The sequence below is a fragment of the Rhinopithecus roxellana genome, chromosome 12, assembly GCF_007565055.1.
Source record: "Rhinopithecus roxellana isolate Shanxi Qingling chromosome 12, ASM756505v1, whole genome shotgun sequence".
Classification (NCBI taxonomy): domain Eukaryota; kingdom Metazoa; phylum Chordata; class Mammalia; order Primates; family Cercopithecidae; genus Rhinopithecus; species Rhinopithecus roxellana.
This window is the reverse complement of record NC_044560.1, coordinates 100,487,375-100,514,547: the sequence shown is the minus strand read 5'-3', so window position 1 is coordinate 100,514,547 and position 27,173 is coordinate 100,487,375. Positions and strand designations below refer to the sequence as shown.

General features: G+C 46.4%; 1 protein-coding gene across 1 annotated transcript in view; it reads left to right on the top strand.

Annotated features, from left to right (window-relative positions):
• The window catches only part of TDRD12 (tudor domain containing 12), a 99,739-nt gene that overhangs the window by 71,595 nt on the left and 971 nt on the right, over nt 1-27,173 (top strand). The window contains exons 17-30 of the mRNA XM_010367008.2: nt 857-1,048; nt 1,314-1,442; nt 2,401-2,518; nt 3,125-3,258; nt 3,404-3,624; nt 8,079-8,178; nt 11,266-11,450; nt 12,360-12,570; nt 14,716-14,808; nt 16,459-16,631; nt 19,069-19,137; nt 21,813-21,922; nt 26,909-26,972; nt 27,059-27,172. Coding sequence (XP_010365310.2) covers nt 857-1,048; nt 1,314-1,442; nt 2,401-2,518; nt 3,125-3,258; nt 3,404-3,624; nt 8,079-8,178; nt 11,266-11,450; nt 12,360-12,570; nt 14,716-14,808; nt 16,459-16,631; nt 19,069-19,137; nt 21,813-21,922; nt 26,909-26,972; nt 27,059-27,172 — 1,913 coding nt within the window. The remainder of the gene's footprint in view (nt 1-856; nt 1,049-1,313; nt 1,443-2,400; nt 2,519-3,124; nt 3,259-3,403; nt 3,625-8,078; nt 8,179-11,265; nt 11,451-12,359; nt 12,571-14,715; nt 14,809-16,458; nt 16,632-19,068; nt 19,138-21,812; nt 21,923-26,908; nt 26,973-27,058; nt 27,173) is intronic.

Below are 27,173 nucleotides of genomic sequence, written 5' to 3'. Positions count from 1 at the left end.
TAGGCGTACTGCTCTGTGCAGCGTCCTTTCTGAAAGCATGATCTGATGTGCACTCCTGTCAGCCATGTGCCAGGCTCTCCACAACTGGTGCCAGAGCAGGCTTGGCCCAGCTTTCTCTTCCAGTCTAACTGGCCAACAGTGGGGTCTTGTCAGCCTAATTTATATTTCCTTGATTACTTTTTAGGTTGAATATTAATTCGTATTGATCATTTGTATTCACTCTGAGTTGCTTGTTCATTTCCTTTTCTTATTTTCTGTTGGTAGGATGATCTTTTGCTAATCAGTTTTTAGAAGTTTTTATGCAAGAACATTAATCTCATATTAGTTTGTTATGCATGTTTACCAAGATGTTGCTTGTGCTTTAGTTTTGTTTATAATGGAGATTGTAGGATATTTGTTGACTTTAAACTTGACATTTTCTCCTATTTAGTTTTTGCCTTTTTTTTTTTTTGAGACTGAGTCCCACTCACTGGAGTGCAATGGTGCAATCTTGGCTCACTGCAACCTCCTCCTCCCGGGTTCAGGCAATTCTTGTGCCTCAGCCTTCCAAGTAGCTGGGATTACAGGTGCCTACCACCATGCCCAGCTAATTTTTTGTATCTTTAGTAGAGACAGGGTTTCACCATGTTGGCCAAGCTGGTCTCGAACTCCTGACCTCATGATCCACCTGCCTCAGCCTCCCAGAGTGCTGGGATTACAGGCGTGAGCTACCACACCCGGCCTTTTCCTTTTTATTTTTGAAAGACTTTCCCCACTCTGAGAACAGAAAATATACAATCCCTAACATTTTATGTTCTGTCACACTAGTTCTTACTCTTTTGAAATGAAAACGAAATTAATTATACTAATTTTTCAGATGTTTGCTATATTAGATAGCTTTAAAAAAAATATTGAAGTTGAAGAAAGGGAATCTGCACCACATCAGATTGTTGCAGTTGGAGTTCATTGGAACAAACATATAGAACATCTCATCAAAGAGTTCATGAATGATCCCTACATTGTGATCACAGCCATGGAAGAGGCTGCTCTCTATGGCAATGTCCAACAGGTAATTCTGTGTGTGTGTGTGTGTGTGTGTTGGTGGGGAGCTGACGAACACAAGCAAGTAACTTTTATTTCATGGCTTAATATTAAACAATTACAACTTTGATTTCATATATAAATTATGAGTGAAATACAATTGTAGTTGAATATTTAAATATATATTGATTTCTTATACATTCTTTTCTATTAAAATCCCAACACCTATGGAAAGTGGATCTGGAGCTCCTAGAATATTAAAAAGTCACATTGTTTCTGTGCTTCATTACCAGGTAGTACATCTTTGCCTAGAATGTGAAAAAACTTCTACTTTACTCCAAGCTCTTGATTTAGTTCCAAGTCAGGCACAAAAGACCTTGATCTTCACCTGCTCTGTAGCTGAAACAGAAATAGTGTGTAAGGTGAGCCCATCTCCATATAAAAAATGTTCTGTTTGTTTCAACTGGTTGAATCTCAAGTCATCACAAAATTACTGGGGTAGTCGACTGTGTGGCAGGGAAGTACAGTTTTACAAGTTTAACAACAATCAGAAGAGGAGGTAGGGTCTGCTCACAGAACATGGAGGCTGAGGCCTGGTGCTGGGGAGGAACCAGGTGGGTGGGCAGAGCCTTTCCCCTGCAGCAGCATTCCCCAGGGCAGGGGAGTTTTGTCTTGGTGGAGTATTAAAAGTATCAATTTATAGACATGACAACATCTTCTGTACCCTCTGTTTATGAAGATTGAGGTGGCTCATGCCTGAATCCTAGCCCTTTGAGAGGTGGAGGTGGGAAGATGGCTTGAATCCAGGAGTTCAAGACCAGCCTAGGCAACATAGTGAGACCCTGTCTCAAAAAAAAAAAAAAGAAGAAGAAGAAGAAGAAGATTGAGAAGATAACAGTAAAAGATATCATATAGCCAAAAAAATCAAATAAATTGGCTAAAAATTTATTCAGTTTTATTTTGTATATATTAGTGGTAAAACATAGAAATGAAGCCAACTACCAAATAGTTAATAGTACATCTACCTTTCTGCAACAGTGAGCTAGAAGTATAGTTACATGATACTGTGGTCAACAAGGACTTTCTATCTGTTGTGTATGTGTGTGTGTATACAAGTATAGCTGTGTTATTTTAAAGGGAAGCAAAATAGTTTTAGCAAAAGATTGCTTGTTTCACTTGAGCAAGATTTTAGACAAAAACAACTGAATTTTGGAAATATATTTCAGTTTATAATCATCTCATTCTTAAGAATTATGGGATCAGTGAGGTAGTGCCCTCAGAAATCATTTAAAGTGCTTTACATTGACAATTATTGATGGAACAGTTGGCTTCCAGCCTATATCCCTGACTGTGGCCTGGCCTCTTTCGTTTCATCTTTAGGTAGTAGAAAGCAATTCAATATTTTGCTTGAAGATGCATAAAGAAATGATTTTTAACTTACAAAATGTTTTAGAACAGTGGAAGAAGAAGTTAAGTTCTGGCTCTCAAATTGCATTAGGTAAGTTTTAGTTTCTATTTCTATTTTGTGAAGGCTGAGCTAGGAATCCTATCTTTAATTCATTTATGTATCTCATCTCCAGATTTCTCATTATTCCCCAGGTTTACTGAGAGTTTATTAGCAATGTTAACTGGGTTTCACCGTGTTAGCCAGGATGTTAATTTCAAAATCAAAAATTAACCTCCACTAAGATTTTGATGTTGAGGTAAATCTCTCAGGTCAGTGGGCAGCCACCATTATATAATATATATGATCATATATATTATGATAGTGATCCTCAAGCTTTCTCTCTATATAGTCATGCATGATTGCTAAATTTAATATTAAAAATATAACAGTCAACATGTATAGAATAAGTGAAAAATATATGGGCCACTTGGATTTGTAATAAGAGACATTTTTCAGGCTAAAAAGGAGACCACTTTTCTCTGGAATTTAAGCACTGGGCTGTGGCATTTTGGGGAAAAAATGGGGAAGAAGTTTCGTTGCATCCAAAAAAGTAAAATGTGATACGGAAATCCACTGCAGTGTGGCCGCGGGAACTGCTGGTTAAAGTACGTGGGGGAACTCCAGCGCATGTGACATTGTCAGACTCCCTCTCTGCAGCCCTCACAGACGACTGCGTCCCACTCTTGGCCATCACCGATGCCACGTGTGTAATTCACTTCAGCTTCCCTGGCTCGCCAAAAGTGTTTGGTGGACGCCTTTATTGCATGTCTGATCATTTTCACACGGAACAGGTTTGGTGAATTTTTATTCTCTTCCATATTCTACTGGCATCTTCTGTGTCATGATAAGCTCAGAGTCCACAAGGTTTCCTCAGTCAGACTAGGATATAGATGATCCACCCCCAATTTTCAGGGTTTATTCACCCCCAATTTTCAGGGTTCTCCTGCAGAACAGGGAGATAAGAAAGCCAAATCTGTCTTGCTGCTGACGGAGAAAGATGCAAGCCATGCAGTGGGCATCCTGCGCTACTTGGAGCGAGCGGACGCCAAGGTCCCCGCAGAGCTGTACGAGTTCACCGCAGGAGTTCTGGAAGCCAAAGAGGATAAGAAAGCTGGAAGACTTCTTTGTCCGTATCTGAAGGCTTTTGGTTTTTGCAAGTAAGCCAGTGATTTGTTTCTAATTAAACTGATGTATAACCTGCAGTAAAGTGCACAACTGGTGCAATGTGGTGAATTGTCATGTATCTGTAGAAGCCACCACCCACTCTGAGGGAGCAGCCCAGGAGTTCCCTCGCGCTCTTCCCCACGTGCCCTCCCCTCTGCAGGACTGTCAGTGTTGATTAATTTTGCTTGGTTTTGAACTCCATAGAAATGGCATCGTGGTATGTTCTCTTTCGTGTCTGGCTTCTTTCTCTCAGCCTCGTGTCTGTGACGTTCATCTGTGTTGTGTGTATCTGTGGTTTGTTTTGTAGCTCAGTGTTCTGTTATATGACTGTATCACAGTGTGTGTATCCATTCTCCTGTTGATGGGCCTGTGGGTGGTTTCCACTATCAGGCTAAGATGTTTGAAGCTGTTAGGAACACTCTTGGCCATGTCTTTTGTGGAAATGCGCACCCATTTCTCTTGGATGCTCTGGAGTGTAAGTGGCAGGTCGTGGGGTAGGCATGTGTTTAATTCTTCCAAAGCGTCTGGCCATTTTCTGGTCTGGTCAGTACTGTCTGAGAGAGCCTGAGTTGTCCCCCACCCTCACCAGTGCTTAGTGTTGGTAGGGGTGGAGTGGTAAACCATTGTGATGTTAATTTGCATTTCCCTAATGATTAATGATGTTGAATATCTTTTCATAGGCTTATGGGACAGTTGGCCATCCTCTTTTTGTGAAGTGCCTGTTGAGGTCTTTTGACCAGTTTTTACAGGGAGTGTTTATCTTTTTTGTCTTGGTTTGTGGGGGGAGTAGCTTATATATACCCAACGTAAGTACTTTGTGTGATGTGTGCACTGAGAATGTCTCCTCCAAGCTGTGGCTTGCATTTTCACTCTTAATATTCTGCTGATGATGAACAGGCATTTTAAATTTTGTTGAAGTTTTTTGTTTTTTGTTTTTTTGAGATGGCATTTCACTCTGTCGCCCAGGCTGGAGTGCAGTGGCGCTATCTTGGCTTACTGCAAGCTCCGCCTCCCAGGTTCATGCCGTCCTCCTGCTTCAACCTCCCAAGTAGTTGGGACTACAGGCGCCCGCCACCACGCTTGGCTAATTTTTTTGTGTTTTTAGTAGAGACGGGGTTTCACCATGTTAGCCAGGATGGTTTTGATCTCCTGACCTCGTGATCCGCCTGCCTTGACCTCCCAAAGTGCTGGGATTACAGGCGTGAGCCACTGTGCCCAGCCTGATGAGGTATTTTCAGGTTACCTTTTTGTGTGCTTATAGGAAATATTTGCCTATCTCGGCCAGGTGCAGTGGCTCATGCCTGTAATCCCAGCACTTTGGGAGGCCGAGGCCGGCAGATCATGAGATCAAGAGATCGAGACCATCCTGGTCAACATGGTGAAACCCCGTCTCTACTAAAAAAATACAAAAATTAGCTGGGCGTGGTGGTATGTACCTGTAGTCCCAGCTACTAGGGAGGCTGGGGCAGGAGAATCACTTGAACCCTGGAGGCAGAGGTTGTAGTGAGCCAAGATCACACCACTGCACTCCAGCCTGGAGACAGAGCAAGATTCTGTCTCAAAAAGAAGAAAGAAAAAAGTTAGCTGGGTGTGGTGGCACACACCTGTAATCAGCTACATAGGAGGCTGAGGCAGGAGAATCGCTTGAACCTGGGAAGTGGAGGTTGCAGTGAGCCAAGTTCACACCACTGCACTCCAGACTGGGTGACAGAGTGAGAGATTGTGCCGCTGCATTCCAGCCTGGACCACAGAGTGAGATTCCATCTCAAAAAAAAAAAAAAAATTACCTATTTCAAGGTCATGAAGGCATTCTCCTATATTTCTAGAAGCTTTATAGTTTTAGCTTTCACAGTTACACTTATAATTCATATTAAATTAGTTTGTGTGTATTACCAAGTATGGTGGCTCGCACCTATAATCCCAGCGCTTTGGGAGGCTGGAGTGGGAGGATCACTTGAGCTCAGGAGTTCCGAGACCAGCCTGGGCAACACACAGAGACCTGGTGTCTTAAAAAAAAAAAATACATATATATATATATATATATATATATATAATATATGTATGTGTGTGTATATATATACACACACATATATGTATATATGTGTATGTGTGTGTGTATATTTATATACGTGTGTATATATTTATACACACACACATACACGCCAGCTGTGGTGGCACATGCCTGTAGTCCCAGCTACTGAGGAGCCTGGAGTAGGAAGATCACTTGAGCCTGGGAAGTCAAGGATTCAGTGAGCTGTGATTGTGCCACTGCACTTCAGCCTGGGCGATAGAATGAGATCCTATGTCCAAAATAAAGAAAAAAGAAGAAAAATTATATGTGTAATGTGAAATCCGGGGCAAGGTTTGATTTTTCCATATAAATAATGGTTTGCTTCAGCATTGTTTATTTAAAATATCATTTGGTTCTCACTGCATTAATGCATTTGCCATAAGCCAGGTGATGGTATATGTGGTCCATTTTTGGACTCTCTTCTGTTACATTGGCCTATTGGTCTAACTTTATACCAGTACTACACTTTCTTATAGCAAGTCTTAGGAGCTGGTGTATGAGTCCTCCAGCTTTGGTCCTCACCAAGGTTGTTTGGCTATTTTAAATCCATTGCACCTCCACATACATTTTATTTTTTGTATCTTTTTTTTTTTTTTTTTGAGATGGAGTGTCGCTCTGTCACCCAGGCTGGAGTGCAGTGGTGCAATCTTGGCTCACTGCAGCCTCTGCCTTCTGGGTTCAAACAGTTCTCCTGCCTCAGCTTCCTGAGTAGCTGGGACTACAGGCGTGTGCCACCACGCCCAGTTAATTTTTGTATTTTCATTAGAGACAGGGTTTCACCATGTTGGCCAGGCTAATCTCAAACTCCTGACCTCAGCTGATCCACCTGCCTCAGCCTCTGAAAGTGCTGGGATTACAGGCATGAGCCATCCCACCTGGCCTCCATGTACGTTTTAGAATGAGCCTATTAGTTTCTTCAGAAACCTTGTGGAGTTTTGCTAGGGACTCCATTGATTGTGTTGATCAGCTTGGAGAGCGTGGGTACTTTGACAGTCATGGGGCTTCTCTGCCTGATCCAGACACACCACCACTGCTTGATACACAGACAGCTGAGGCTGGGACGTGGGTGTCTGATACGTAGCTGCTGGATTAAATTTAAAGATAACTGTTGACATTAACGTTTTTGAATTATTGTACATTAAATGTATTACTAGCAGCACTTCTATTTATGCTTAAAGAAGACCGACTTTTTTTTTTTTTTTTTTTCTAAGACAGTCTCTGGCTCTGTCACCCAGGCTGGAGTGCAATGGCATGATCTCAGCTCGCTGAAACCTCCGCCTTCCGGGTTCAAGCAGTTCTTGTGCCTCAGCTTCCTGAGTAGCTGGGATCACAGGTGTGCACCACCACACCTGGCTAATTTTTGTATTTTTAGTAGAGATGGGGTTCGCCATGTTGGCCAAGCTGGTCTCAAACCCCTCACCTCAAGTGGTCCGCCCACCTCAGCCTCCCAAAGTGTTGGGATTACAGGCATGAGCCACCATCCCCAGCCAAATATTGACTTTATTTATTTATTTATTTAGAGATGGAGTCTTGCTCTGTCACCCAGGCTGGGGTACAGTGGCACCATCTTGGCTCACTGCAACCTCTGCCTCCTGGGTTCCAGTGATTTTCCTGCATCAGCCTCCTGAATAGCTGGGACTGTAAGTAGGCGCCCGCCATCATGCCCAGCTAATTTTCGTATTTTTAGTAGAGTCAGGGTTTCACCATGTTGACCAGGCTGGTCTCGAGCTCCTGACCTCAGGTGATTGGCCTGTCTTGGCCTCCCAAAGTGCTGGGATTACAGGCACGAACCACCGCGCTCGGCCTCAAATACTGACTTTTAAAACGACAATTTCCACTATTTCTCAATGTGGAAGCAGCATTGTAGTTAAGGAATGGCTTCTGGGTTAGAGGTCGATTGGCCTTTGTTGTGTATTATGGCAATGTATTTGTAATTCAGTCTTTATTTTGAAAATATATTTTGTCCATTTACATAATGCATTTTAGAATGGCTAGAGAAATAGGGTGGCTGAGCAGGGAGGATCTCTTGAGCCCAGGAGTTAAGAGGCTGTGGTGAGACATGATCTTGCCACTGCACTCCAGCCTGGGCAACAGAGTGAGACCAAACTCTTAAAAAAAAAAAAAAAAAGTTTGCTAGAGAAATAATGAAGTAACTTATTGAGTTTATTCAGTGTTAATTAAAATGTAAAATCCGTTTGTACTTATTTATATATTATTAATGTCATCTGAAATATTTAATGTTGTTATTCAATTTTTAGGGTGTTTGGAATAAAAGTTCTCTGATTTAGGTTGCAGATTAATTTTCTGAAGAAAGCATTAAAATTCACATTAACAATTATTACTTATTTATGGTAAATCTAGTCATTTCATTTTCAGAGACAAGAGGATCTGTCCTGACCGACACCGTATTAATCCAGAAACGGACATGCCCAGGAAACTGTCCAGCCAAGCCCTACCTTCATTTGGATACATTAAAGTAGGTTCGGTTAAAGATCCTTGTGTCCTCTGACGAATGGTCATGTTAATAAACGTGTTTTATTTGTTAAGCAGGATCTTAGTAGATGTAATGATGTCTTCCAGTGATCAGTATTAACATACCACCATTAATCCAACCAGAGGCGTGCATCCTTACAAGGTGCCTTATTTCAGGGCCCCAGCTTATTTATAAGCCAAGATCAAATTCAGTAATGGATGACAGTTTAAGGATTTTTTTTTCAATTATATTTTCAGAAAATGTTTCTATTTGGGGGCCATTAAAAATAATGCAGTGACTGGACACAGTGGCTCCTACCTGTAATCTCATCATTTTGGGAGACTGAGGCGGGCAGATCACTTGAGGCCAGGAGTTCAAGACCAGCCTGGGCAACATAGCGAGACCTTGTCTCTACAAACAAATTTTAAAAATAATAATAATACAGTGATTACATGAATCTTTTCAAGACATTCATGATAATTTCTTTGAGGAAAATTCTGTAATAAGATGCAGATAGAATTGCCAAGTTAAGGATTTTTAAATTTTCTTTCAGATCCCCTTTTTATTAATTTCTTCATTTCTTTTTGAGCATGCAATTTCTTTTTTTTTTTTTGGTTGAGACAGAGTCTTGCTCTGTCGCCCAGGCTGGAGTGCAGTGGCCGGATCTCAGCTCACTGCAAGCTCCGCCTCCCGGGTTTACGCCATTCTCCTGCCTCATCCTCCCAAGTAGCTGGGACTACAGGCGCCCGCCACCTCGCCCGGCTAGTTTTTTGTATTTTTTTTTTTAGTGGAGACGGGGTTTCACTGTGTTAGCCAGGATGGTCTCAATCTCCTGACCTCGTGATGCGCCCGTCTCGGCCTCCCAAAGTGCTGGAATTACAGGCTTGAGCCACCCCGCCCGGCCTGAGCATGCAATTTCTATCCCTTTCACCTGTTTCCCTTAGGGCAGTATCTTTTGTGTTAATTTCCTAGGCTACTGTAAAAGATTACCACCGAGTTAGTGACTTAAAGTCACATACATTTCTTCTGTCATGTTCCTGGATGCCAGAGTCCAACGTCAGGGTGTCAGCAGGGCTGTGCCCCTCTGCAGCCTCCAGAAGGTGACCTGGCCTGTGGCTCGCCCGGCGTCCTTGTGTCTCAGCCGGCAGCCACTGTAGCTCTTTCTCTACCTGCATCTTCACATGACCTCCTCTTCTCTGTGCCCCTTATAAAGGACGTTTCATTGGAGGGAGGGCCCATCTGGATAACCCAGAGCCATTTCCTGGTCTGCAGATTTCACTACCACTGCAAAGACCCTGTTTTCAAGTCAGGTCAAAGTCACAGTGACCTTGGGGTTAGGACATGGACATACCTCTTTTGGGAGAGTCACCATCCAGCCCACTACAGTTTTCATTATTGAATTTTTTAAAAAAATTTCTAACTCTTTCTTGCTTTCTGTCACCTCATTTCTAAGTTGTTGTAATTCTGATCTGTTACTCTTTTATACATGTATTGTTTTCTTAATTAACAAACTAAATGCAGTGTTTCTTGAAGGTTATGTTTTTAATCTGTGGATGTATCTTTCTAACAGGTTTCATTGTCTGTAGGGATGGTTCTTCTGCTCTTCTCTTTTTAATTATTTTATTTTTATATAATACATTTTGTTATTTTATGATGACTTCATATCGGATTTAACCTTGTTACTTTGCTGCTGCTCGTTTTTGGATAGAATTTGTTTTCCTGGCATTTTGGAGGAGGTGTGGGTCAGGGTAACTTTTCTGATTTCATGGAGTTCCCATTTCTGTTGTTTTATATACTGTATAAAATGAATATGGTGATGTAGTGTCTAAGATTTCTGAGATTCCCTGGCCCTGTTCCCCTCCTGAACTCTTACCTGGTTTTCTCTTCCTTCATCCCTCTTGTCCCTGGAGGGACAGTGTGGAGATTTTGTAGGGGCTCCAGCCTTCACCCACTGTGGAGGCAGGTGAAGCCTTCCAGGCTCGCTTATCACACTGGCTGAGCCTGTTTCCAGGGAGGGCCTCTTGCCTGTTCTAGAGCTCTCTGTTCTCAGGTCTATTGCTTCCCTCTGCTTCCTCCCGCACAGGCACAGACACTGGTGCCTGTGGGTGTCGCCAGCCCAGCCCTCTCCCCCATCCTGCCAAGTGCCTACTTCTCACTCCTGGCATCTGCTCTGGGCAGCCAGGGCTCCCTGCCTTCATGCAGGGTGTCTCTGCCCTCTGCACACTGACTTCTTCCTCACACACTGGTCCCCATGCCTACTCTAACCTGTGAAGGGCTGTCTTCTCCAGCATACGCAAGCTGTGGCCTCTCTGTCCACTTCTGGATTGCTGAGGGTCCCTGTAGGACACAGTTTTATCCCTATAACCCTGGAAGCTGGTAAACAGTATGCTCGTAATAAGATGTATCTTGGCCGGACGCGGTGGCTCAAGTCTGTAATCCCAGGACTTTGGGAGTTCAAGGCGGGCGGATCACGAGGTCAGGAGATCGAGACCATCCTGGCTAACACAATGAAACCCCGTCTCTACTAAAAATACAAAAAAATTAGCTGGGCGTGGTGGCGGGCGCCTGTAGTCCCAGCTACTCGGGAGGCTGAGGCAGGAGAATGGCGTGAACCCGGGAGGCAGAGCTTGCAGTGAGCCGAGATCGCACCACTGCACTCCAGCCTGGGCAACAGAGTGAGACTCCGTCTCAAAAAAAAAAAAATAAAATTAAGATGTATCTTGTTACCTGAAAAAAGATCGGAAGGTCTCGAGAGACAGCAATGCTATTTTAAGAAGAATTTCTATAGAAGTGCAGTTAGAAGGTAAACAAAGGAACACTTATACCTAATAATGAAGATTTAAAATAATGAAATTTGCAAAATAAAAAAATCTTCCATTAGATTTAAAGTGAAATTCTAATTCTTTGTGACTATGTGAGGTATTGGTTTTGCCTTGCCTTTTTGGCTAGCTTCCTAGTTTATTTCTAAATCCACATTGCTAAGCTTTGGTTTCTTAGGTTGGGTACTGATTTCTGCAGATACAGGGAGTGTGTACATCTCCAGTTTAGCCTAAGTTTGTTTCCTGGTCATGTTTACTATATATGTTTCAGATAATACCTTTTTATATTTTGAATGCAACAAATTATGTTGGCCGTATAATTGATAAACACATGGATCTTTATGCAACTCTCAATGCTGAAATGAATGAGTATTTTAAGGATTCTAATAAAACAACTGTGGAAAAGGTGAAGAAGTTTGGATTGTATGGATTAGCAGAAGAAACGCTTTTTCACAGGTAACATATCTGTTTATTTCACCTGTAAAGTTTTGAAGCATGAGGTAACTAAATGGTGTTGAGTTCCTATTTTCACCTCTGTCCATTTGAGTGTGTATGTGAACCTGGTGACAGCGGGGTTTTCCCCCCAGATCTGCTCCAGTTCTTCGTGGGAAACTCTTCCCCAGGCTCCTGAGCATGGTGACACCGTGACCCGTTGAGCCATCACTGCGTGCAACATACACATACATCTTTAACTCACTTAATTCTTGCCAAGTTCCTATCAAGTGGGCATCATTCCCGTTCTACAGATAAGAAAACAGCCTTGGCAATGTTACGAACATGGTGTCAGGTCAGCTCGATACCTGGCATAGTTTGTTCCAACCTCGTTTGCACCCACTTCCCTTAAATCCACACCTGGCGCCACCTGGTGATAGCCTTGAATTCAGAAACTTTGAAACTTGACAGGTGACATCGCTCATGCCTGTAATCCCAGCACTGTGGGAGGCTGAGGTGAATGGATTGCTTAAGCCCAGGAGGTCGAGGCTGCACTGAGCTATGATCATGCCACTGCACTCCAGTCTGGGCCACAGAGCAAGACCTTGTCTCTACAAAAAACAAACAAACAAAAAAGACAAAAAGAAAAAAAGAAAAAAACTTTGTGACTTTAATTTGCTATGTTAATTTTTATTATGTTGTTAGATAAAAGGATTTATTCTTATTCAAAAGTACATGTTTTTATACCTATGTATACTTTAAAAACTCCACCACTTGAATTACTGAAGACCTTAGTTTTTATTTCTAGTATAGAGTAAAATCATGGCATTTCGGAGTCTTTTTATATGTTTTCCATTTCATGGTAATTTGAGGCAAACACAATCCTTTCTGGAATCTCTGTGTGTATTGAACCAATGCCCCGTTGTTCTCCAGGGTTCAGGTGTTGGAAGTGAGCCAAAAAGAAGACGCCTGGGCCCTGGATGACATCCTTGTAGAGTTCATCGACGAAGGCAGGACAGGACTTGTCACAAGGGACCAGCTGCTACATCTCCCAGAACATTTCCACACGCTTCCCCCGCAGGCTGTGGAGTTTATTGTCTGTAGGGTGAAACCTGCAGACAATGAAATGGAATGGAATCCAAAGGTGGGTTATTTTGGCTTTTTATCTAGTGTTGACTTTTAGAATGTATTTAACCCAGAATATACACAGAATTGAGGCCTGTCTGGATTTAGAGTGTGACATTTGGGCAGGGAAAGCGCGGTCTGCTCAGATCCCCACGGTGTGTGAACATCCCAGCTGAGCCCTCAGAGAGGTGCTGGGCAGCCACAACACTGCCGCCGCCACTAACCTTGTGCTTACGCTCACAGAATTGGTATAAAGTAGGGATGTCAGTAAAATAAATTGCCCACAACCTAAGCAGGGGAAGCACCTACAAAAGTGAACATTCCAGGCTGGGTGCTGTGGCCTATAATCTCAACAGTTTGGGAAGCCGAGGGATGAGGATTCCTTGAGCCCAGGAAGTCGAGGCTGCAATGATCTATGATCGTGTCACTGCACTCCAGCCTGGGTGACAGAGTGAGATACCCTGTCTCTTAAAGAAAACAAATCAAAAAACAGAAAAAAAGTGGAAAAGTGGACCCTCCAGCCAAAGAGGGGGCACAATGGGTGGTCTCAGGAGAGGCCAGGTGATTCCACTGGGGCAGGGACGATGGGCCAGGAAGGAGATATGGAGGACAGAAAAGCTGCCAAAGGAAGGGTCATTTCCTCTGGGCTTCGTGGGATAACTGGGATGTCACCAAGTAGGACAGATGGGCGTTGAAAGCAAAGAGAACCACTTGTGCTGAGGCACAGCAACAGAAGAGGGCCGTCCAAGTGGAGTGGGAAGGCCCAGCCCTTGCGGCCAGGGAGAGACCTGCAGCCAGTCCTGCCCATCACTGGAGCATGAGTCGTGTTGCTAAGTGCTCCGATTCTCCAAGGAAAGGTTACATTTTGCATAATTCGACAAATGGGACATGAAATAAGTCATTGCAATTGGCAAAGTAAAAACAGTTTGGGTTACAAAGTTAAACATTATCCAGGAAATAAACAAGTGAATGCTTCCATGATGCAGGATAAACACACTACCTTACTCTTCTAAGTTTAGTAAAAGGGGCCTTTATCACAAGGCAGTGGTGTTCCTTCTTTGTAATGACCATCTCCTGTGTACCAGGTACCCTCCTGGGTTCTGGGAATGTAGTCATCAGCAAGAAGGTCACAGTCCTTTCCCCAAGAAACACCTGACCTGTGAAGATGACTGACTGAAAGTCTCCATTGAGGGAGCTGCCTTCTGTGGGAATGGAGAAAGCTTCTCCTGTGTCCGTTCTTTCGAATTGATTCACCAAGTGCAAGGGGGACGGAAATGGGCAGGTCCCTTTCACCCTGCTTTGTTCATGTGAAAATGTGCATGAGAGGTTGCTTAGACAGGTCCTGCCTGTTGTGTTCCTCCTTGAGAGGAAACGGCCATGGCCAGGCGTGGTGACTCATACCTGTAATCCTTGGGAGCCCAAGATGGGAGGAGTGCTTGAGCCTAGGAGTTCAAGACCAGCCTGGGCAACGTTGTGAGACCCCATCTCTAAAAAAAAAAAAAATTAAAAATTAACCAAGTGTGGTGCGTGTCTGTGGTCTCAGCTACTGGGGAGGCTGAGGAAGGAGGATTGCTGGGGCCCTGGAGTTCAAGGCTGCAGTGAGCTATGATTATGCCACTGCACTCCAGCCTGGGTGGTGGAGAGAGATCCTGTGTCAAAGAAAAAAAGAAAGAAAACAACAGCCATTTACTCAGGGACGGGTACACAAAAGACCAGGCCCTCAGCTCCAGTGTCACTGGCTGCAAGGCAGCTCCATTGCAGTGACGGCTTCAGAGCAGGAGGAACAACTTTCACTTCACTTTCATTGAGCTTTCAAAGAAATAGGCATCTGTGCTTTAAAGACAGATTGGTAGGTGATGGAGGAGATGTGATACGCATGTACACAGAAGGAAATGTACAGTGTTGGGTCCCAAAGGCACAGACCCCGCCTTGAGCTCTGGGAACTCACTAGTAAGAGACCATGGGCGAGTTCCTTTCCACACCTGCCTCACTAAACTCTGCTATTAGCCTTGTGGACGAAAGGGGGTGATGATGTCTGTGACCTCATAGCGTTACTGTGAGGCTCAAATGAAATGCATGGAATATTTTGCAAACTGTATGGTGTATACAAAATAAGGTATTTTGTTGAAGCCTCACCTAAAATAATGTTAAGTGCTTTTTTCAGGTTACTAGGTACATCCATCATAAAATTGTTGGAAAATTACATGTTGCAAAAGTGATCCTGGCTTTGGGAAATACAGTTTGGATTGATCCAATGGTAAGTATGCATTTTTCTTAAAAATAAATCTGTTTGAATGGGCCACTAAAATTATCCAGATTATTCTAAGCTGTCACTTGAATAACTGCTGCACAGAAACGGTGACTTATTTGGGGCTCTGTTAGGGAGAGGTGTTTTTCATGTTATTTGGGTCATGAATTGGGTTGTGGGTTTAGTTTTTGTTCAGGGGAACATTTTACATTGTAACCCCAGCACACATGTGCATTGTGTATGTGAGGCACACACACACACACACACATGCAGCTGAACAAAGTTTCTTGAGGACTCCATGTGACATTCTCCGATGCTGACAGTTTCTAACTTGCTCATTCCCCACGCACTTACTGAGCACCTGCCACGTGCCAGGAGCAGTGCTGGGCACCGGGTTCCCTCTGGGAGCAAAGCACACGAAGCCCCCATCCTGCAGAGCAACCCTTGGGGGAGGCGGGGGGAAGGGGGAGGGGAGGACACATGACAAGGACACGTGACTCAACCAGCCTCCGTGTCTCTCCACCGCTGCTGGCACCACCCTTCCTGCTTGTTCCCCAAGAGCTCCACTCCTCCACTTAAATCTTATTATGAATACTTACAAGATTTAACAGAGTCAGTTTATAAAAACTTTTGCTGAAAGTTATTTTTATGAGGTTGGAAAAGTTTTAACATGTTAAAAGGGGAGTTTGGATGTAAGGTTTAAGACTAAGCAGAAAATGGTTTTCAGAAGAGAAAATATGGATTACAAATGCAGGTAAATGAGGAGACTTGGGCATCTTAGTTGATGCTGTGATATTATTGTGTTTGTTTTTTGTTGGGGGGAGAAAAGCAAAAATTTTATTAAGTGGAGATTTAAAAGAGATTGAAGTAAAGAAGAAAACCCACCGGGCAGATGGATCCACACTGCAGCTCGTGTGGCAGTGCTCACGGCGGCCAGAGGGAAACAGACCCACCCTCGCGGTCTCCACCTGCTCCTGCTCCCACCCAGTTTGAACAGAGAGAGGCTCCTCCACACATTCCCCGGTGGGCACACATTCCTGGGGTTCACCTAGGAAGAGGCCCCAGGCAGGGCAGGCCTGGACACCCCCCACCCTCACCATGGAAGGGACAGCCCCTCCTATACCCACATCTCCACCAACAGGGCCAGTTTGTTAGAGATTTTTGTGTTTTACTTAATTTTGTATAAATGGAAATGGATGAGGATGTTTTGGTTGCAGAAAAGACAAACAGAAGAAATGGCCCAGAACAGGATTCAGGTTCTTGGCTTAGGCCTTTCCCAGGCACGGGCAGACGCTGAGCCTCAGGAGGTAAAAATAGTTGAGAAGGAATGAGAAAGATGTAAGAATTATGCATCTGACTAGGGGTTTATCCCAGATTTGCAAATTGGTCGTGACTAGGGGTTTATCCCAGATTTGCTCTTGCCACCCCCCCACCACCTGCTAATATTTCTGTGGCATGGGGCAAGGCCTGGACTATTTGGATGGAGCCTCAGGTATGAAGCAATCCAGATGCTGCCATGGGAAGCCCTGCACATCGTGGCAAGCGCCGAAGTGCAGCCGACGTGGCAGGATGAACCAGAGAGACCCTGTGAGAGTGTCTGTGCTTCAGTTAAAATTCAGAGTGACTCCTGCTAATATTCGATTTTTTCATTGATTCAAGGTGCACATTACAAACCTTTCCAATTTAAAAACCTCTGTCATTGATTATAATGTTCGAGCTGAAATTTTGTCCATGGGAATGGGCATTGATAATCCAGAACACATAGAACAACTGAAAAAATTACGTGAAGACGCAAAGATACCAGCTTTTGAAGAAAGCCTAAGCCAGACCCCGTAAGTGAATTTCTGTCTCCTTTTTGGAAGAGCTGTTTTTTGGAAATACAACTCACAAGTGTTAAGGACATGTTTTATGAAAGTAGAAGAGTTGGCGTGGTGGCTCACGCCTGTAATCCCAGCACTTTGGGAGGCTGAGGTGGGCGGATCACGAGGTCAGGAAATCAAGACCATCCTGGCCAACACGGTGAAACCCCATCTCTACTAAAAACACAAAAATTAGCTGGGTGTGGCAACGCATGCCTGTAATCCCAGCTACTCGGGAGGCTGAGGCAGGAGAATCACTTGAACCCGGGAGGCAGAGGTTGCAGTGAGCCGAGATCACGCCACTGCAGTCCAGCCTGGTGACAGAGTGAGACGACGTCTCAAAAAACAAAAAAAGTAGAAGGGTTTTTAATGAGTCTCCATGTACCCATCACTCAGTTGTAATAATGACCAAGATTTTGAAAATCTAGTTTTATCTCTACCCCAGCCCACACTTGCTTTTGTTGACGTATTATAAAGCGATCTCAAATACAGTATTTCACCTGCATCTCTTACAGGAAGGATCGTTAACTTTTTATTGACAAATAGCACACATACAGAGAAGTGCGCACGTCAGATGTGATGTGTTTCCTGAGTATACCTATGTAACCAGCCCAGATCAAGAAACAGAGCCTGGCTTAGAGCCTCCCCTCACTCTAGCTACTCCCCCTGCCCAACAGGAGCCATTCTCCTGATGTGGAAAAGCAGGAATAGTTTTCCCTGCTTTTGTACTTGGAATGGAATTAGACAGTATGCCTCCTCACCATAGTGAGTTACAGAAGCTAGGCTCAAAGGAGGCATAAATTCTCTAAATTCTCACAGTTACATAATGTTCCTTTGTATGAATATACCATTATTTGTTTACCCATTCTACTGTTGACTGGGGAGATTTCCAGTTTGGGGTACTTCAAGTAATGGTGCTTTAAACATTACCATACATATCTTTTACAAATATATACACTTACAGATAAATTTCTGATGGAATGGGATCACTGAGTTGTGGTTAGAGTTACTACCCAATAGTGTTCCAAAGTGGCCGCACCAGCGTCTCCTCCCATGGAGGGTATTAGGGAGACTGTGACAGTCACTCTGAGGAGGGATCCTGGCAGCTCCAGAGGGGGAAGGATCTGTATCAATAATTGCTTCCAGTTAGGAGGAAAACAGAAGGCATCTGTTAAGAAAGTGGGCAAAAGACATGAGCAGCAACTTCAGGATGCCTAATTACCATATGAGAAGGTGCTGGAACTCCCGAAAGCCCAGGGAGTAACACCACAGCATGCCCAGCCCACCAGAGAGGGGAATGAGAGAAGGAAGGAAAACACGCACCAAGTGTGGGCAGGGATGAGAGCGGCAGGGTTTCCCAAAACTTAACCAGAGCACTGTTGGCACAGCTAAAAAGACTTCAGTTGCATGTGTTTTATTGTGGCAAAATACACATGACAACAGCTGCCATTTAAATTCTTTTTAAGTGTACAATTCAGTGGCCTTTAGGACATTATCAGTGCTGTGCAACCATCATCACTCTCCATCTCCAGAACTTGCTCATCTTCTGGACAGAAACTCCATACTCCTTAAATAATAATTCCAGAGTCTGCCCCCGCAGGCCCCCTACTCTCCTTTGTCTCTAAGAATCTGCCAATCCTGGGCACTTTCAGTGGAACCGTCCACTGTTTGCCCTTTTGTGTCTGGCTCGTCTCAGTGGAATGTCCTCAAGGTCCACCCGTGTTGCAGCCCGGGTCAGATTTCCTTCCCTTTGAAACTCGTCCTCCATGGCATGGATCACCACGTTTTGCTTTTCCATTCATCTGCCTGTGCACACCTGGGCTGCTGCCCCTCTTGACTGTGGTGGATGTGCTCCTGTGTACACAGGTGTACAAATAATCTGTTTGAGCCCCTGCCTTCACTTCTCTGGGGTTGCTACTCAGAAGTGGAGCTACTGGGCCCTGTGGGAATCCTGTGCATGATTTTTGGGGACCCTCCATCCAGTTTCCGCAGCTGCTACCCTATTGCCCGTTCCACCAGCCATTGCCTATTCCACCAGCCACATCCGAGGCCTGCAGTTCTCCATGTCCTCTCCTTGACCCTGTCCGAGGTGCAAACTCCAGGTCTCTTCGGGGCTCTTCCGGGTGTGCCTCTGTGCGCTTGTGCTATTCTAAATGGCCCATACACACGAATGCTTTTGAACATCCTAATTCCCCAGTCTCTCGCTCTCCACGTCTCCTCTGGTCCGGCCGGAGGTCTGGGGTCTGTAGGGCCTGGTAGCTTTAGAAGCAGGCCTCCATCTCAAAAAATAAATAAATAAGTAAAAAGTGCTTTTACCCCTGCACTCCAAGCTCTGTCCTCCACTGTCCCCAGACAGGCTCCACAGACGCACATGATTATTTGCAAATGAAGTCTGCTCTGCTTCCTCCAGGCCGAGGGTGACAGGGACCAGGCCTGCTCAAGACCAGGATCGTCCATCCAAGGAGCAGGAGGGACAGGGGTGAGTAAGAACACCACAGAGCTTTCTCCCAGAATGCCAGAGACAGGGCCATGTGTGAGGGAGAGCCAGTGAGGGACGGTCCACAGGGACGCCTGGGAGGAGTCCCCACAAGCTGAGGGAAGGACTTGGCGGTGAGTTCCAGGAGCAAGGATGAAGGTGCCCGGAGCGGAGCAGCATACAGGGACCCAGAGGTGCCGGGCTAGGTCTTGTGGGGCCTGTGGCCACTGCAGGGAATGGGCTCTTTCTCCACAGAGGCTGGAGCCATGAGCGGATTTTGAGCAGAGGGGTGACTTGAACAGAAGATGGTTTGTGGCTGCTGTGTTGAGAACAGACTCAAGGGAGGGTAGGGGACAAAGATTGTGCCAGGGGCTTCGGACAGGAGGATGGAGGCTTGGACCAGGCGGCTTTGTGGAGGCTGAGAAGCCGCTGGTTTCTCAGTGTGTTCTGCTGGAGCTGACGCGGCTCCAGCCAGGCTGCATCTGTGGCAAGAGCACAGCCCTCATGGCAGGGCCTGGGAGCCCCAGAGGTGTGAGAGGAGGGGTCCGGGGGTGAGCCCTGGTGTCTCCGCTGGGGAGCGTGGAGAAGGGTGGGGATGTTGTAGCCAGCAGGTGGAGGGAAGCCTGGAGAGTCGGGTGGGCGAGGGATGCATGTCCCAGACAGGAGTGATGAACTAGCCCAGGTGCAGCTGCAGACCCAGTGAGTGAGGACCAAGATGGAGCTAGTGGCCTGCTGGGCTAGTGACTTGCTGGGCTAGTGGCCTGCTGGGCTAGTGACTTGCTGGGCTAGTGGCCTGCTGGGCTAGTGACTTGCTGGGCTAGTGGCCTGCTGGGCTGGTGACTTGCTGGGTTAGTGGCCTGCTGGGCTAGTGGCCTGCTGAGCTGGTGACTTGCTGGGTTAGTGGCCTGCTGGGCTAGTGGCCTGCTGGGCTGGTAACTTGCTGGGTTAGTGGCCTGCTGGGCTGGTGACTTGCTGGGTTAGTGGCCTACTGGGTTAGTGGCCTGCTGGGCTGGTGACTTGCTGGGTTAGTGGCCTGCTGGGCTAGTGGCCTGCTGGGCTGGTGACTTGCAGGGTTAGTGGCCTGCTGGGTTAGTGGCCTGCTGGGCTAGTGGCCTACTGGGTTAGTGGCCTGCTGGGCTGGTGACTTGCTGGGCTAGTGGCCTGCTGGACTTTGAGCCCCAGCTCTGTTTAAAGGCTCCCACAGCCCCTTTTGCACTGTAGCTTTGTAGTTAAGAGAGCTTAACATACCCGTGGTCATGAACACAGAGCATGCAGCAGTATGGGCACTGCGAGGTTTCATAGGGAACCTGCTAGGAGAGACCTCATCTCAGACAGCTCCTGGAGAATGGGGGATCCTGACAGGTAGAGAGGAATGGCAAGAATATTTCATGCTGTGACCAGCAGATCTGAAAGCCACAGGACTTAGCGGTTGGCAGATGTTAGGGAGTGTGGGTCTGTGTGTCTGAGCCCTGGTGCCTGGGGGATGCTGGTGTGGTGGACAGTGACACGTGGTTCCCAGGCACAGCCCACGGCAGAGGAGGAGAGGCTGAGGTGGGCTGTGGAGGTGCCAGTTTTTAAGGTTACTGAAAGTCTAAACCTAGGGCTCAGGAAAGCAGCTGGGGAACGTTCTTGGTTTGCTGCTGTTTGAGGAGAGTCAAAGCTCAGTAGTATGAGGAGGAAGGAACCAACCTAGCAGGGGAGGATCTAGAAAAGGAGAAGAGGGTGGGGACCACACAGAGCTTGGGGAGGGGCAGTGGCTGGGGACGCTCGCTGCCTGAATCTGGAAAGTGCTGCACCACAGGCTTCTTCCAGGCCCATCAGAAGACAGGCACACCCCTCCTTCTCACAGGTGTGTGTGTGTGGCTGTCAAAAGACAGCACACCCCTCCTCGTGTGTGCATGTGTGTGCGTATGTGCATGCATGTGTGTGTGTAGGTTTGCTCATTTAGGCCTGAATTGTCTCTTCAAGGGTGTATAAAAACCGAGTCACATTGTCACCCACGAGGAAGGGAGCTGGCTGGCTGGGGAGCAGGGATGAGAGGAGCTTTTCAGTGTACAGCCAAATTTGACTTCTTTTAAAATACTGAACCACATGAATGTGGTTACCTGTTCAAAGAACCAAAAGAATAACACAATTTAAAAATTTTAAAATAAGTAATCTAGCTAGTTACTAAGTAGGACAAAATACGGGGCATCACGTTGAATTTAGTGGGTTCCCATATGTTTAAATGCGTGTATCTGTCCATGTGTTTTAGATAGAGAGGTATAGAAGGCAACAATTTCTTTTATATGTGAAGAATATTTCTAGAAGTAGGCCCAAACTGATAACAGGGGTGGTCTCTGGGAAGATGGTCCCAGAGTCTGGGTCAGGGGAGGCAGGAAACTGGCTTGTCACTTTCTGTCCTTTGGTCCTATTTGAAGTGTGCAGCAGTGAGCATGGAAGGGAAACCACCTTGGTAAAGAGTGAAGGCCTCCCTGGTCCTGTGTGCTTGCCCTTCATCTTCATCGGAAGGAACAGAGTTGACGGGCTGCCTGGGGCATCTTAAATGAGTCATAAGCTCTGTGTGGGTCTGACCCCAGGGCCACAGGCACTTCACAGTCATTTATTGCCTGCCTTCCTCTCCCACTTGGGCAGTTCCTTTAGAGAGCCAGGTGTTAACCCCCGCCTCTACCGTCTAGGACGCCTCCTCCAGCAGAAGATGCTGCTCACCTGCAGAGCCCCCAGCCTGAGGACACGGGTGCAGAAGGAGGGGCTGAGTCCAAGATGAGCTCAGAAAACCAGAAGCCTGGTGGGTACTTGCTATTCAAAAGATGGTTAAGTTCAAATCGTTAATGTCTGGAAAATTGCTAATATGTAGACTTTCCACTTTGAGATGAAATGTAGAGAAGATGACATAAACTGATATCACCTAACTGTTCTTTTTAACAGGTCAGCCCCCAATGTTTTGTTTTTGTAGTTTGAGGTCTACCATCCATCCAGTGATGTGCACAGATGTTAAGTGAACAGCTCAGCAGTGTGTGTGTGTGTGTGTGTGAACACCCAGACTGAGCTGTTGAACATTTCCAGGATCCCAGCAGTCTCCTGGCTGGAACCCTTCCCACTGACCATTCTGATTTCTGACGCCATTAGTTTTTCTGACTTGGAAGCATATAGAATACGTTCTTTTATTTTAAATAGAGATGGAGTCTCACTGTATTGCCCAGGCTGATTTTGAACTCCTGACCTCAAGTGATCCTTCTTCCTTGGCCTCTAAGAGTATTAGGATTATAGGCGTGAGCCACTTTGCCCAGCCTATAGTATATGTTCTTGTGGCTTCCTTCAATCAACATTATGTTGGTGAAATTAATCTGTATTATTGCAAGTGGTGGCATTTTTTCTTAATCTTGGAAAGTATTTGCATATTGGATGGCTCTCTCCAGACTTTACATTTAGGCTCACTTTTATTGCACAGCGCCTCGGCAAAGAGGAGGAGCTGGCATTTGAACAGAGTTGGCTGACCTTGGCCAGGCTAATTGCACAGACTTAGCAGACGTTTCTGACGTGTATGAACTTGGCACTGAGTTAGGTGCCATAAAGAAAAAAGATAATTAGCTGGGCTTGGTGGCGGGCACCTGTGATTCCAGCTACTCAAGAGGCTAAGGTTGGAGGATCAGTTGAACCCGGGTGGCAGAGGTTGCAGTGAGCCAAGATCACACCAGTGCACTCCAGCCTGGACGACAGAGCGAGACTATCAAAAAACAAAACAAATTAAAAAAACTGGTTGGGCGCGGTGGCTCAGGCCAGTAATCCCAGCACTTCGTGGGGCCGAGGCGGGTGAATCACTTGAGCTCAGGAGTTTGAGACCAGCCTGGTCAACATGTTGGAACCCCATCTCTACTAAAAAGAAAAAAATTAGTCAGCTGTGGTGGCACATGCCTGTAGTCCCAGCTACTCGGGAGGCTGAGGCAATAGAACCTCTTGAACCCTGGAGGCAGAGGTTGCAGTGAGCCAAGATCACACCACTGCACTCTTGCCTGGGCAACAGAAAGACTCCATCTCAAAAAAAAAAGAAAAAAGAAAAAAGATGAATGGGGCCGGGTGCAGTAGCTCACGCCTGTAATCCCAGCACTTTGGGAGGCCGAGGCGGGCAGATCTTGAGGTCAGGAGGTCGAGACAATCCTGGCTAACACGGTGAAACCCCGTCTTTACTAAAAATACAAATAATTAGCTGGGCGTGGTGGCGGGCGCCTGTAGTCCCAGCTACTCGGGAGGCTGAGGCAGGAGAATGGCGTGAACCCGGGAGGTGGAGCTTGCAGTGAGCTGAGATGGCGCCACTGCACTTCAGCCTGGGCAACTGAGCGAGACTCCGTCTCAAAAAAAAAAAAAAAAGAAAAGGAAAGATAAATGGGACAAAACCCAAGCCCCTTGTGGAAGGGGAAGTCAGTGAGGGAGAAGGAAAGGAAAGGTGAGGAGACCATTTGCCGTCACTGGAATTTACCTTCATGTGGCCTTTTAATTTTGATATTCATTGTCTTTATGAAATGGGGTTAGGTCATTGCTCCTTGTCTTGACAAATCTTAGAAATTGCCTAGACAACATATATTGATAAACTCATCCCATGACTAGACAAAGTCTCCAACACTCCAGTGCTGGGAGCTCCAGTTTTCCACACCACCAATGTTCTGCGTCCCTGCTGTGGTCCCTCATTCCGCTTCCCAGGAGAGCGGGATAAGATCCAGGGAGGGTGGACCCTGCACGGCTCTGCTCCCTTTGATATGCATCCCGAGACAGTGAAACCCACAGATTACGCAGCTGAGGTGCTGAGAACCACAGAAGATGGTTTGCTCCCTGACAGGTTCATTCCTCACTGAGGATGGAGAGTGCGGGAGGAGGAGCCACAGAGGTGGCTCCTGTGACGAGGGTGGTCTTGCCCACTGCCTGTGTGATTCCCATGCATCTCTGGATATGTTTTGGAAGTTGTTTCCTAAGGAAGTTCTTCCAGCCATTTCCTTGCACAGCATTTTTTTTTGGCGGCGTTGCGGGGGGCGGTTGGGGGTGATTGTTGTGAAGGATGGGGGTCATCTGGAAGAATGAGTTTAGATGCATTTCATTGTTGCTGTGGTCCAAACCCAGGTTCTTCATCACAGTCCCATGTGCTGCTCTTGCTGGCAGTGACTGTGGCTGGTGAGGTGAGAGGTGCAGGTGAGGAGAAAGGGTCTTCCGGAGCTGAGTGGTACGTGGGGGACTGGATGTAGCTGTTAAAATGCACATACACCTTCTCCTCATAACGTTTGCCCCTGGATTCGACCACAGTGGGGGGCAGCTGGTTTCATTGCGTGGGATCCACTGGAAAAGGGTTCTGAAGAGTTCTGGGAAAGAGAGAATTTGCAAAGCCAGCTGGTCAGAGGAACAGGGTCATTGGGACAACAGTTGTCATTAAGAGGATTTTTCCAGAGCAGTGTTTATTCCACAGTCGCAGACCGGGATCCAGTAGACTGCAGAGGTGGGGCTGAAGTGGGTCTGCACTGGCGCAGGCCCTGCTACCAGCTGATTTGCCCTTTGCGTAGAGCCTGGTGTGGGGCCCAAGGGGGACGTCAGGGCAGCCAAGTGGGTCCCCCAAACCATAGCTCTTGGAGGACATGCAGTTGTTTACTGAGCTCTACTGGGAAGCTCTGGCTATTAGATGTCCACTGCAGCCACCAGGCACTTGGCCACCTTCCTGGAAGAGCCACGGTAAAGGGGAACTCCCCCCATCCCGACTGTCTCAGCTGGAAGAGACTTCATCTCTGGGCTCCTGCTCAGGTTCAGGCAGGTGAAGGAAAATGTTATGCACTTTCTTCATGTTTCTTCTTGCCTTGGCTTCCCGCAGGGTTTCTGGTTTTGGATACTCAGTGTCTCCCTGTAGCTAGAAAAGTATGATGCATCCATTGTGCCTCCACACGCTGGTGAGGGGCAAGGCCTGAGCTTCAGAGGCTCATCACAGTTAGGGCGGCGTTCCTCCGCAGTGTCTGCCAGCCCTGCTGCAGGTGGTCGGTCTCAGGTGGACCCTGTGCCCTCCTCTGCAGACACGCCCACCCACATGCCACTGTGCCAAGCAGGGCTTCTGGAGGACGTGGGTGTGGGGTTGTGTTGCATGTAGCCCGGCTCAGGGACTGCTGCATGCTCTTGCCCTCCCAGCTGTAGCTGTGCGCTCTGCCAGCCAAACACGATCTCGGGACCCTAAACTCCCTCTGCCAAAGGGGAAGTTACACACTGGACCTGGGTCTAAGGCTGCCTGTCTTTTGCTCCCAAGCAGACAGATGTCACTTCACAGCCCCAGGTCGTAGCCCCGTGTCCTATATGTCTGCTGTCACATGTTACTTTATGTTGTGTAAAACATAGCTTTCCTGAGCTGGAGGGGATGCGTGATCGTCTTTGTCCTGCCCCGCCCCCCATAGCCCTTTCTCCCTCCAGCTTGCTTTCTCCTTTAGACACCGATGTTTAGGAAGCCCCTTTGGAAAAGCAGAGGCCATGGCGCTCCTGTGATTTGTGTTTCCCGGGGCGCATCCTCAACCTTGGATAAATCAACCTCGAGTCAGCGGAGACTCCCTAAGTCCCTTTTGGTTTATGGCTCCAAGGAGGAACCTGGCTGCTTGCTCCCAGAAGTGGTGTCTTGTTCTTGTTCGCTGGCAGGACCGCCTCCTTCGCACCCCAGCTTCACAGCTCTGTGTTTAGGATCAGTCCCAGCTTCTGTGATCAGGCCAGGCCACCCTGGGTTTCCTCTGCTCACCTCTCCCAGAAGGGCTTGGGGATTGTGCTCTCCAAGGTTCTTGAGGTCACTGGGTCAGTGCACTCGTTTCCGGAGGCCGCTCCATGGCAGGCTGCACGTGACACGGAGGATGGCGCTTTCCCAGCGGGAGTCTGTTTCTTTCTTTGCCATTGTATTGTATACCATGAATAAACCACAGAGGGTGGATCTGCTTTCCATCTCAGGCTACTGTGATTCCAGCAGCTGTGAACATTCTTGCTCTGGTGTTTGGATGGAAACCTCGCCTGCTGGAGATTGAGAAGTTCACATTGCGTTGTTTGAGGATATGTCATGTCCAGCACTGGCTCCTTGTGTGTGCTGGCCGCTGTCCTCGAAGTTGTCCTTAGGGCATCCTGGCAGGTCAAAACAGCCCCAGAGAAGTCTGCATGTTCGTATCCAAGGCCAGCCACCTCAATGAGGTTCTTTTTCAAATGAGTGACTTTACTTCCTGGTCATTTAATTTTAATACTTGTCAAAGGCTGTTTTTATTTTAAAATAAAATTTTACGCCAGGCACAGTGGCTTAAGCCTGTAATCCCAACACTTTGGGAGGCCGAGGTGGGTGGATCACCCAAGGTCAGGAGTTCGAGACCAGCCTGACCAACATGGTGAAACCCCGTCTCTACTAAAAATACAATATTAGCTGAGTGTGTGGTGGGGCATGCTTGTAATCCCAGCTACTTGGTAGGCTGAGGCAGGAGAATCGCTTGAACCCAAAGGCGGAGGTTGCAGTGAGTCAAGATTGCACCACTGCACTCCTGCCTGGGCAACAAGAACAAAACTCTGTCTCAAAAATAAAAAAAGAAAATTTTAAATTTTGTTTATCTATGTGATGGTTTTAATTTTTTCTAACTGTTCTTTGCAGCTAGATACTAGGGTTAACTCAATTTACACTCATGTGATTCTCATCTAGAAGTTGCATAAGGTACAAAAAAGTATATATATGTGTGTACATGATGGAGTTACATATAAATAACCTGTAGGAAAATCTGACATTGATTTTGTGCAGAAACTTCATCTGGAAACACTGAAGGTGCCTCCATTAGCAGAACTGCACAGCCGCCTCTGAAAAGGTATGTCCACTCGGCATGGAGGAGTCAGCGTCCCTTACCCAGTAAATAAGATCAATGAATGCACAGGTCTTTCTCTCTCCTTCTAGCTTCCACCCACAAATAAAATGGTTCCAAAAAGAAGATGTCGTCATCTTAAAGATAAGAATAAGGAATGTAAAGGACTGCAAGTGTCAGTATTTCAGGGATAGAGTTGTTTTCAGG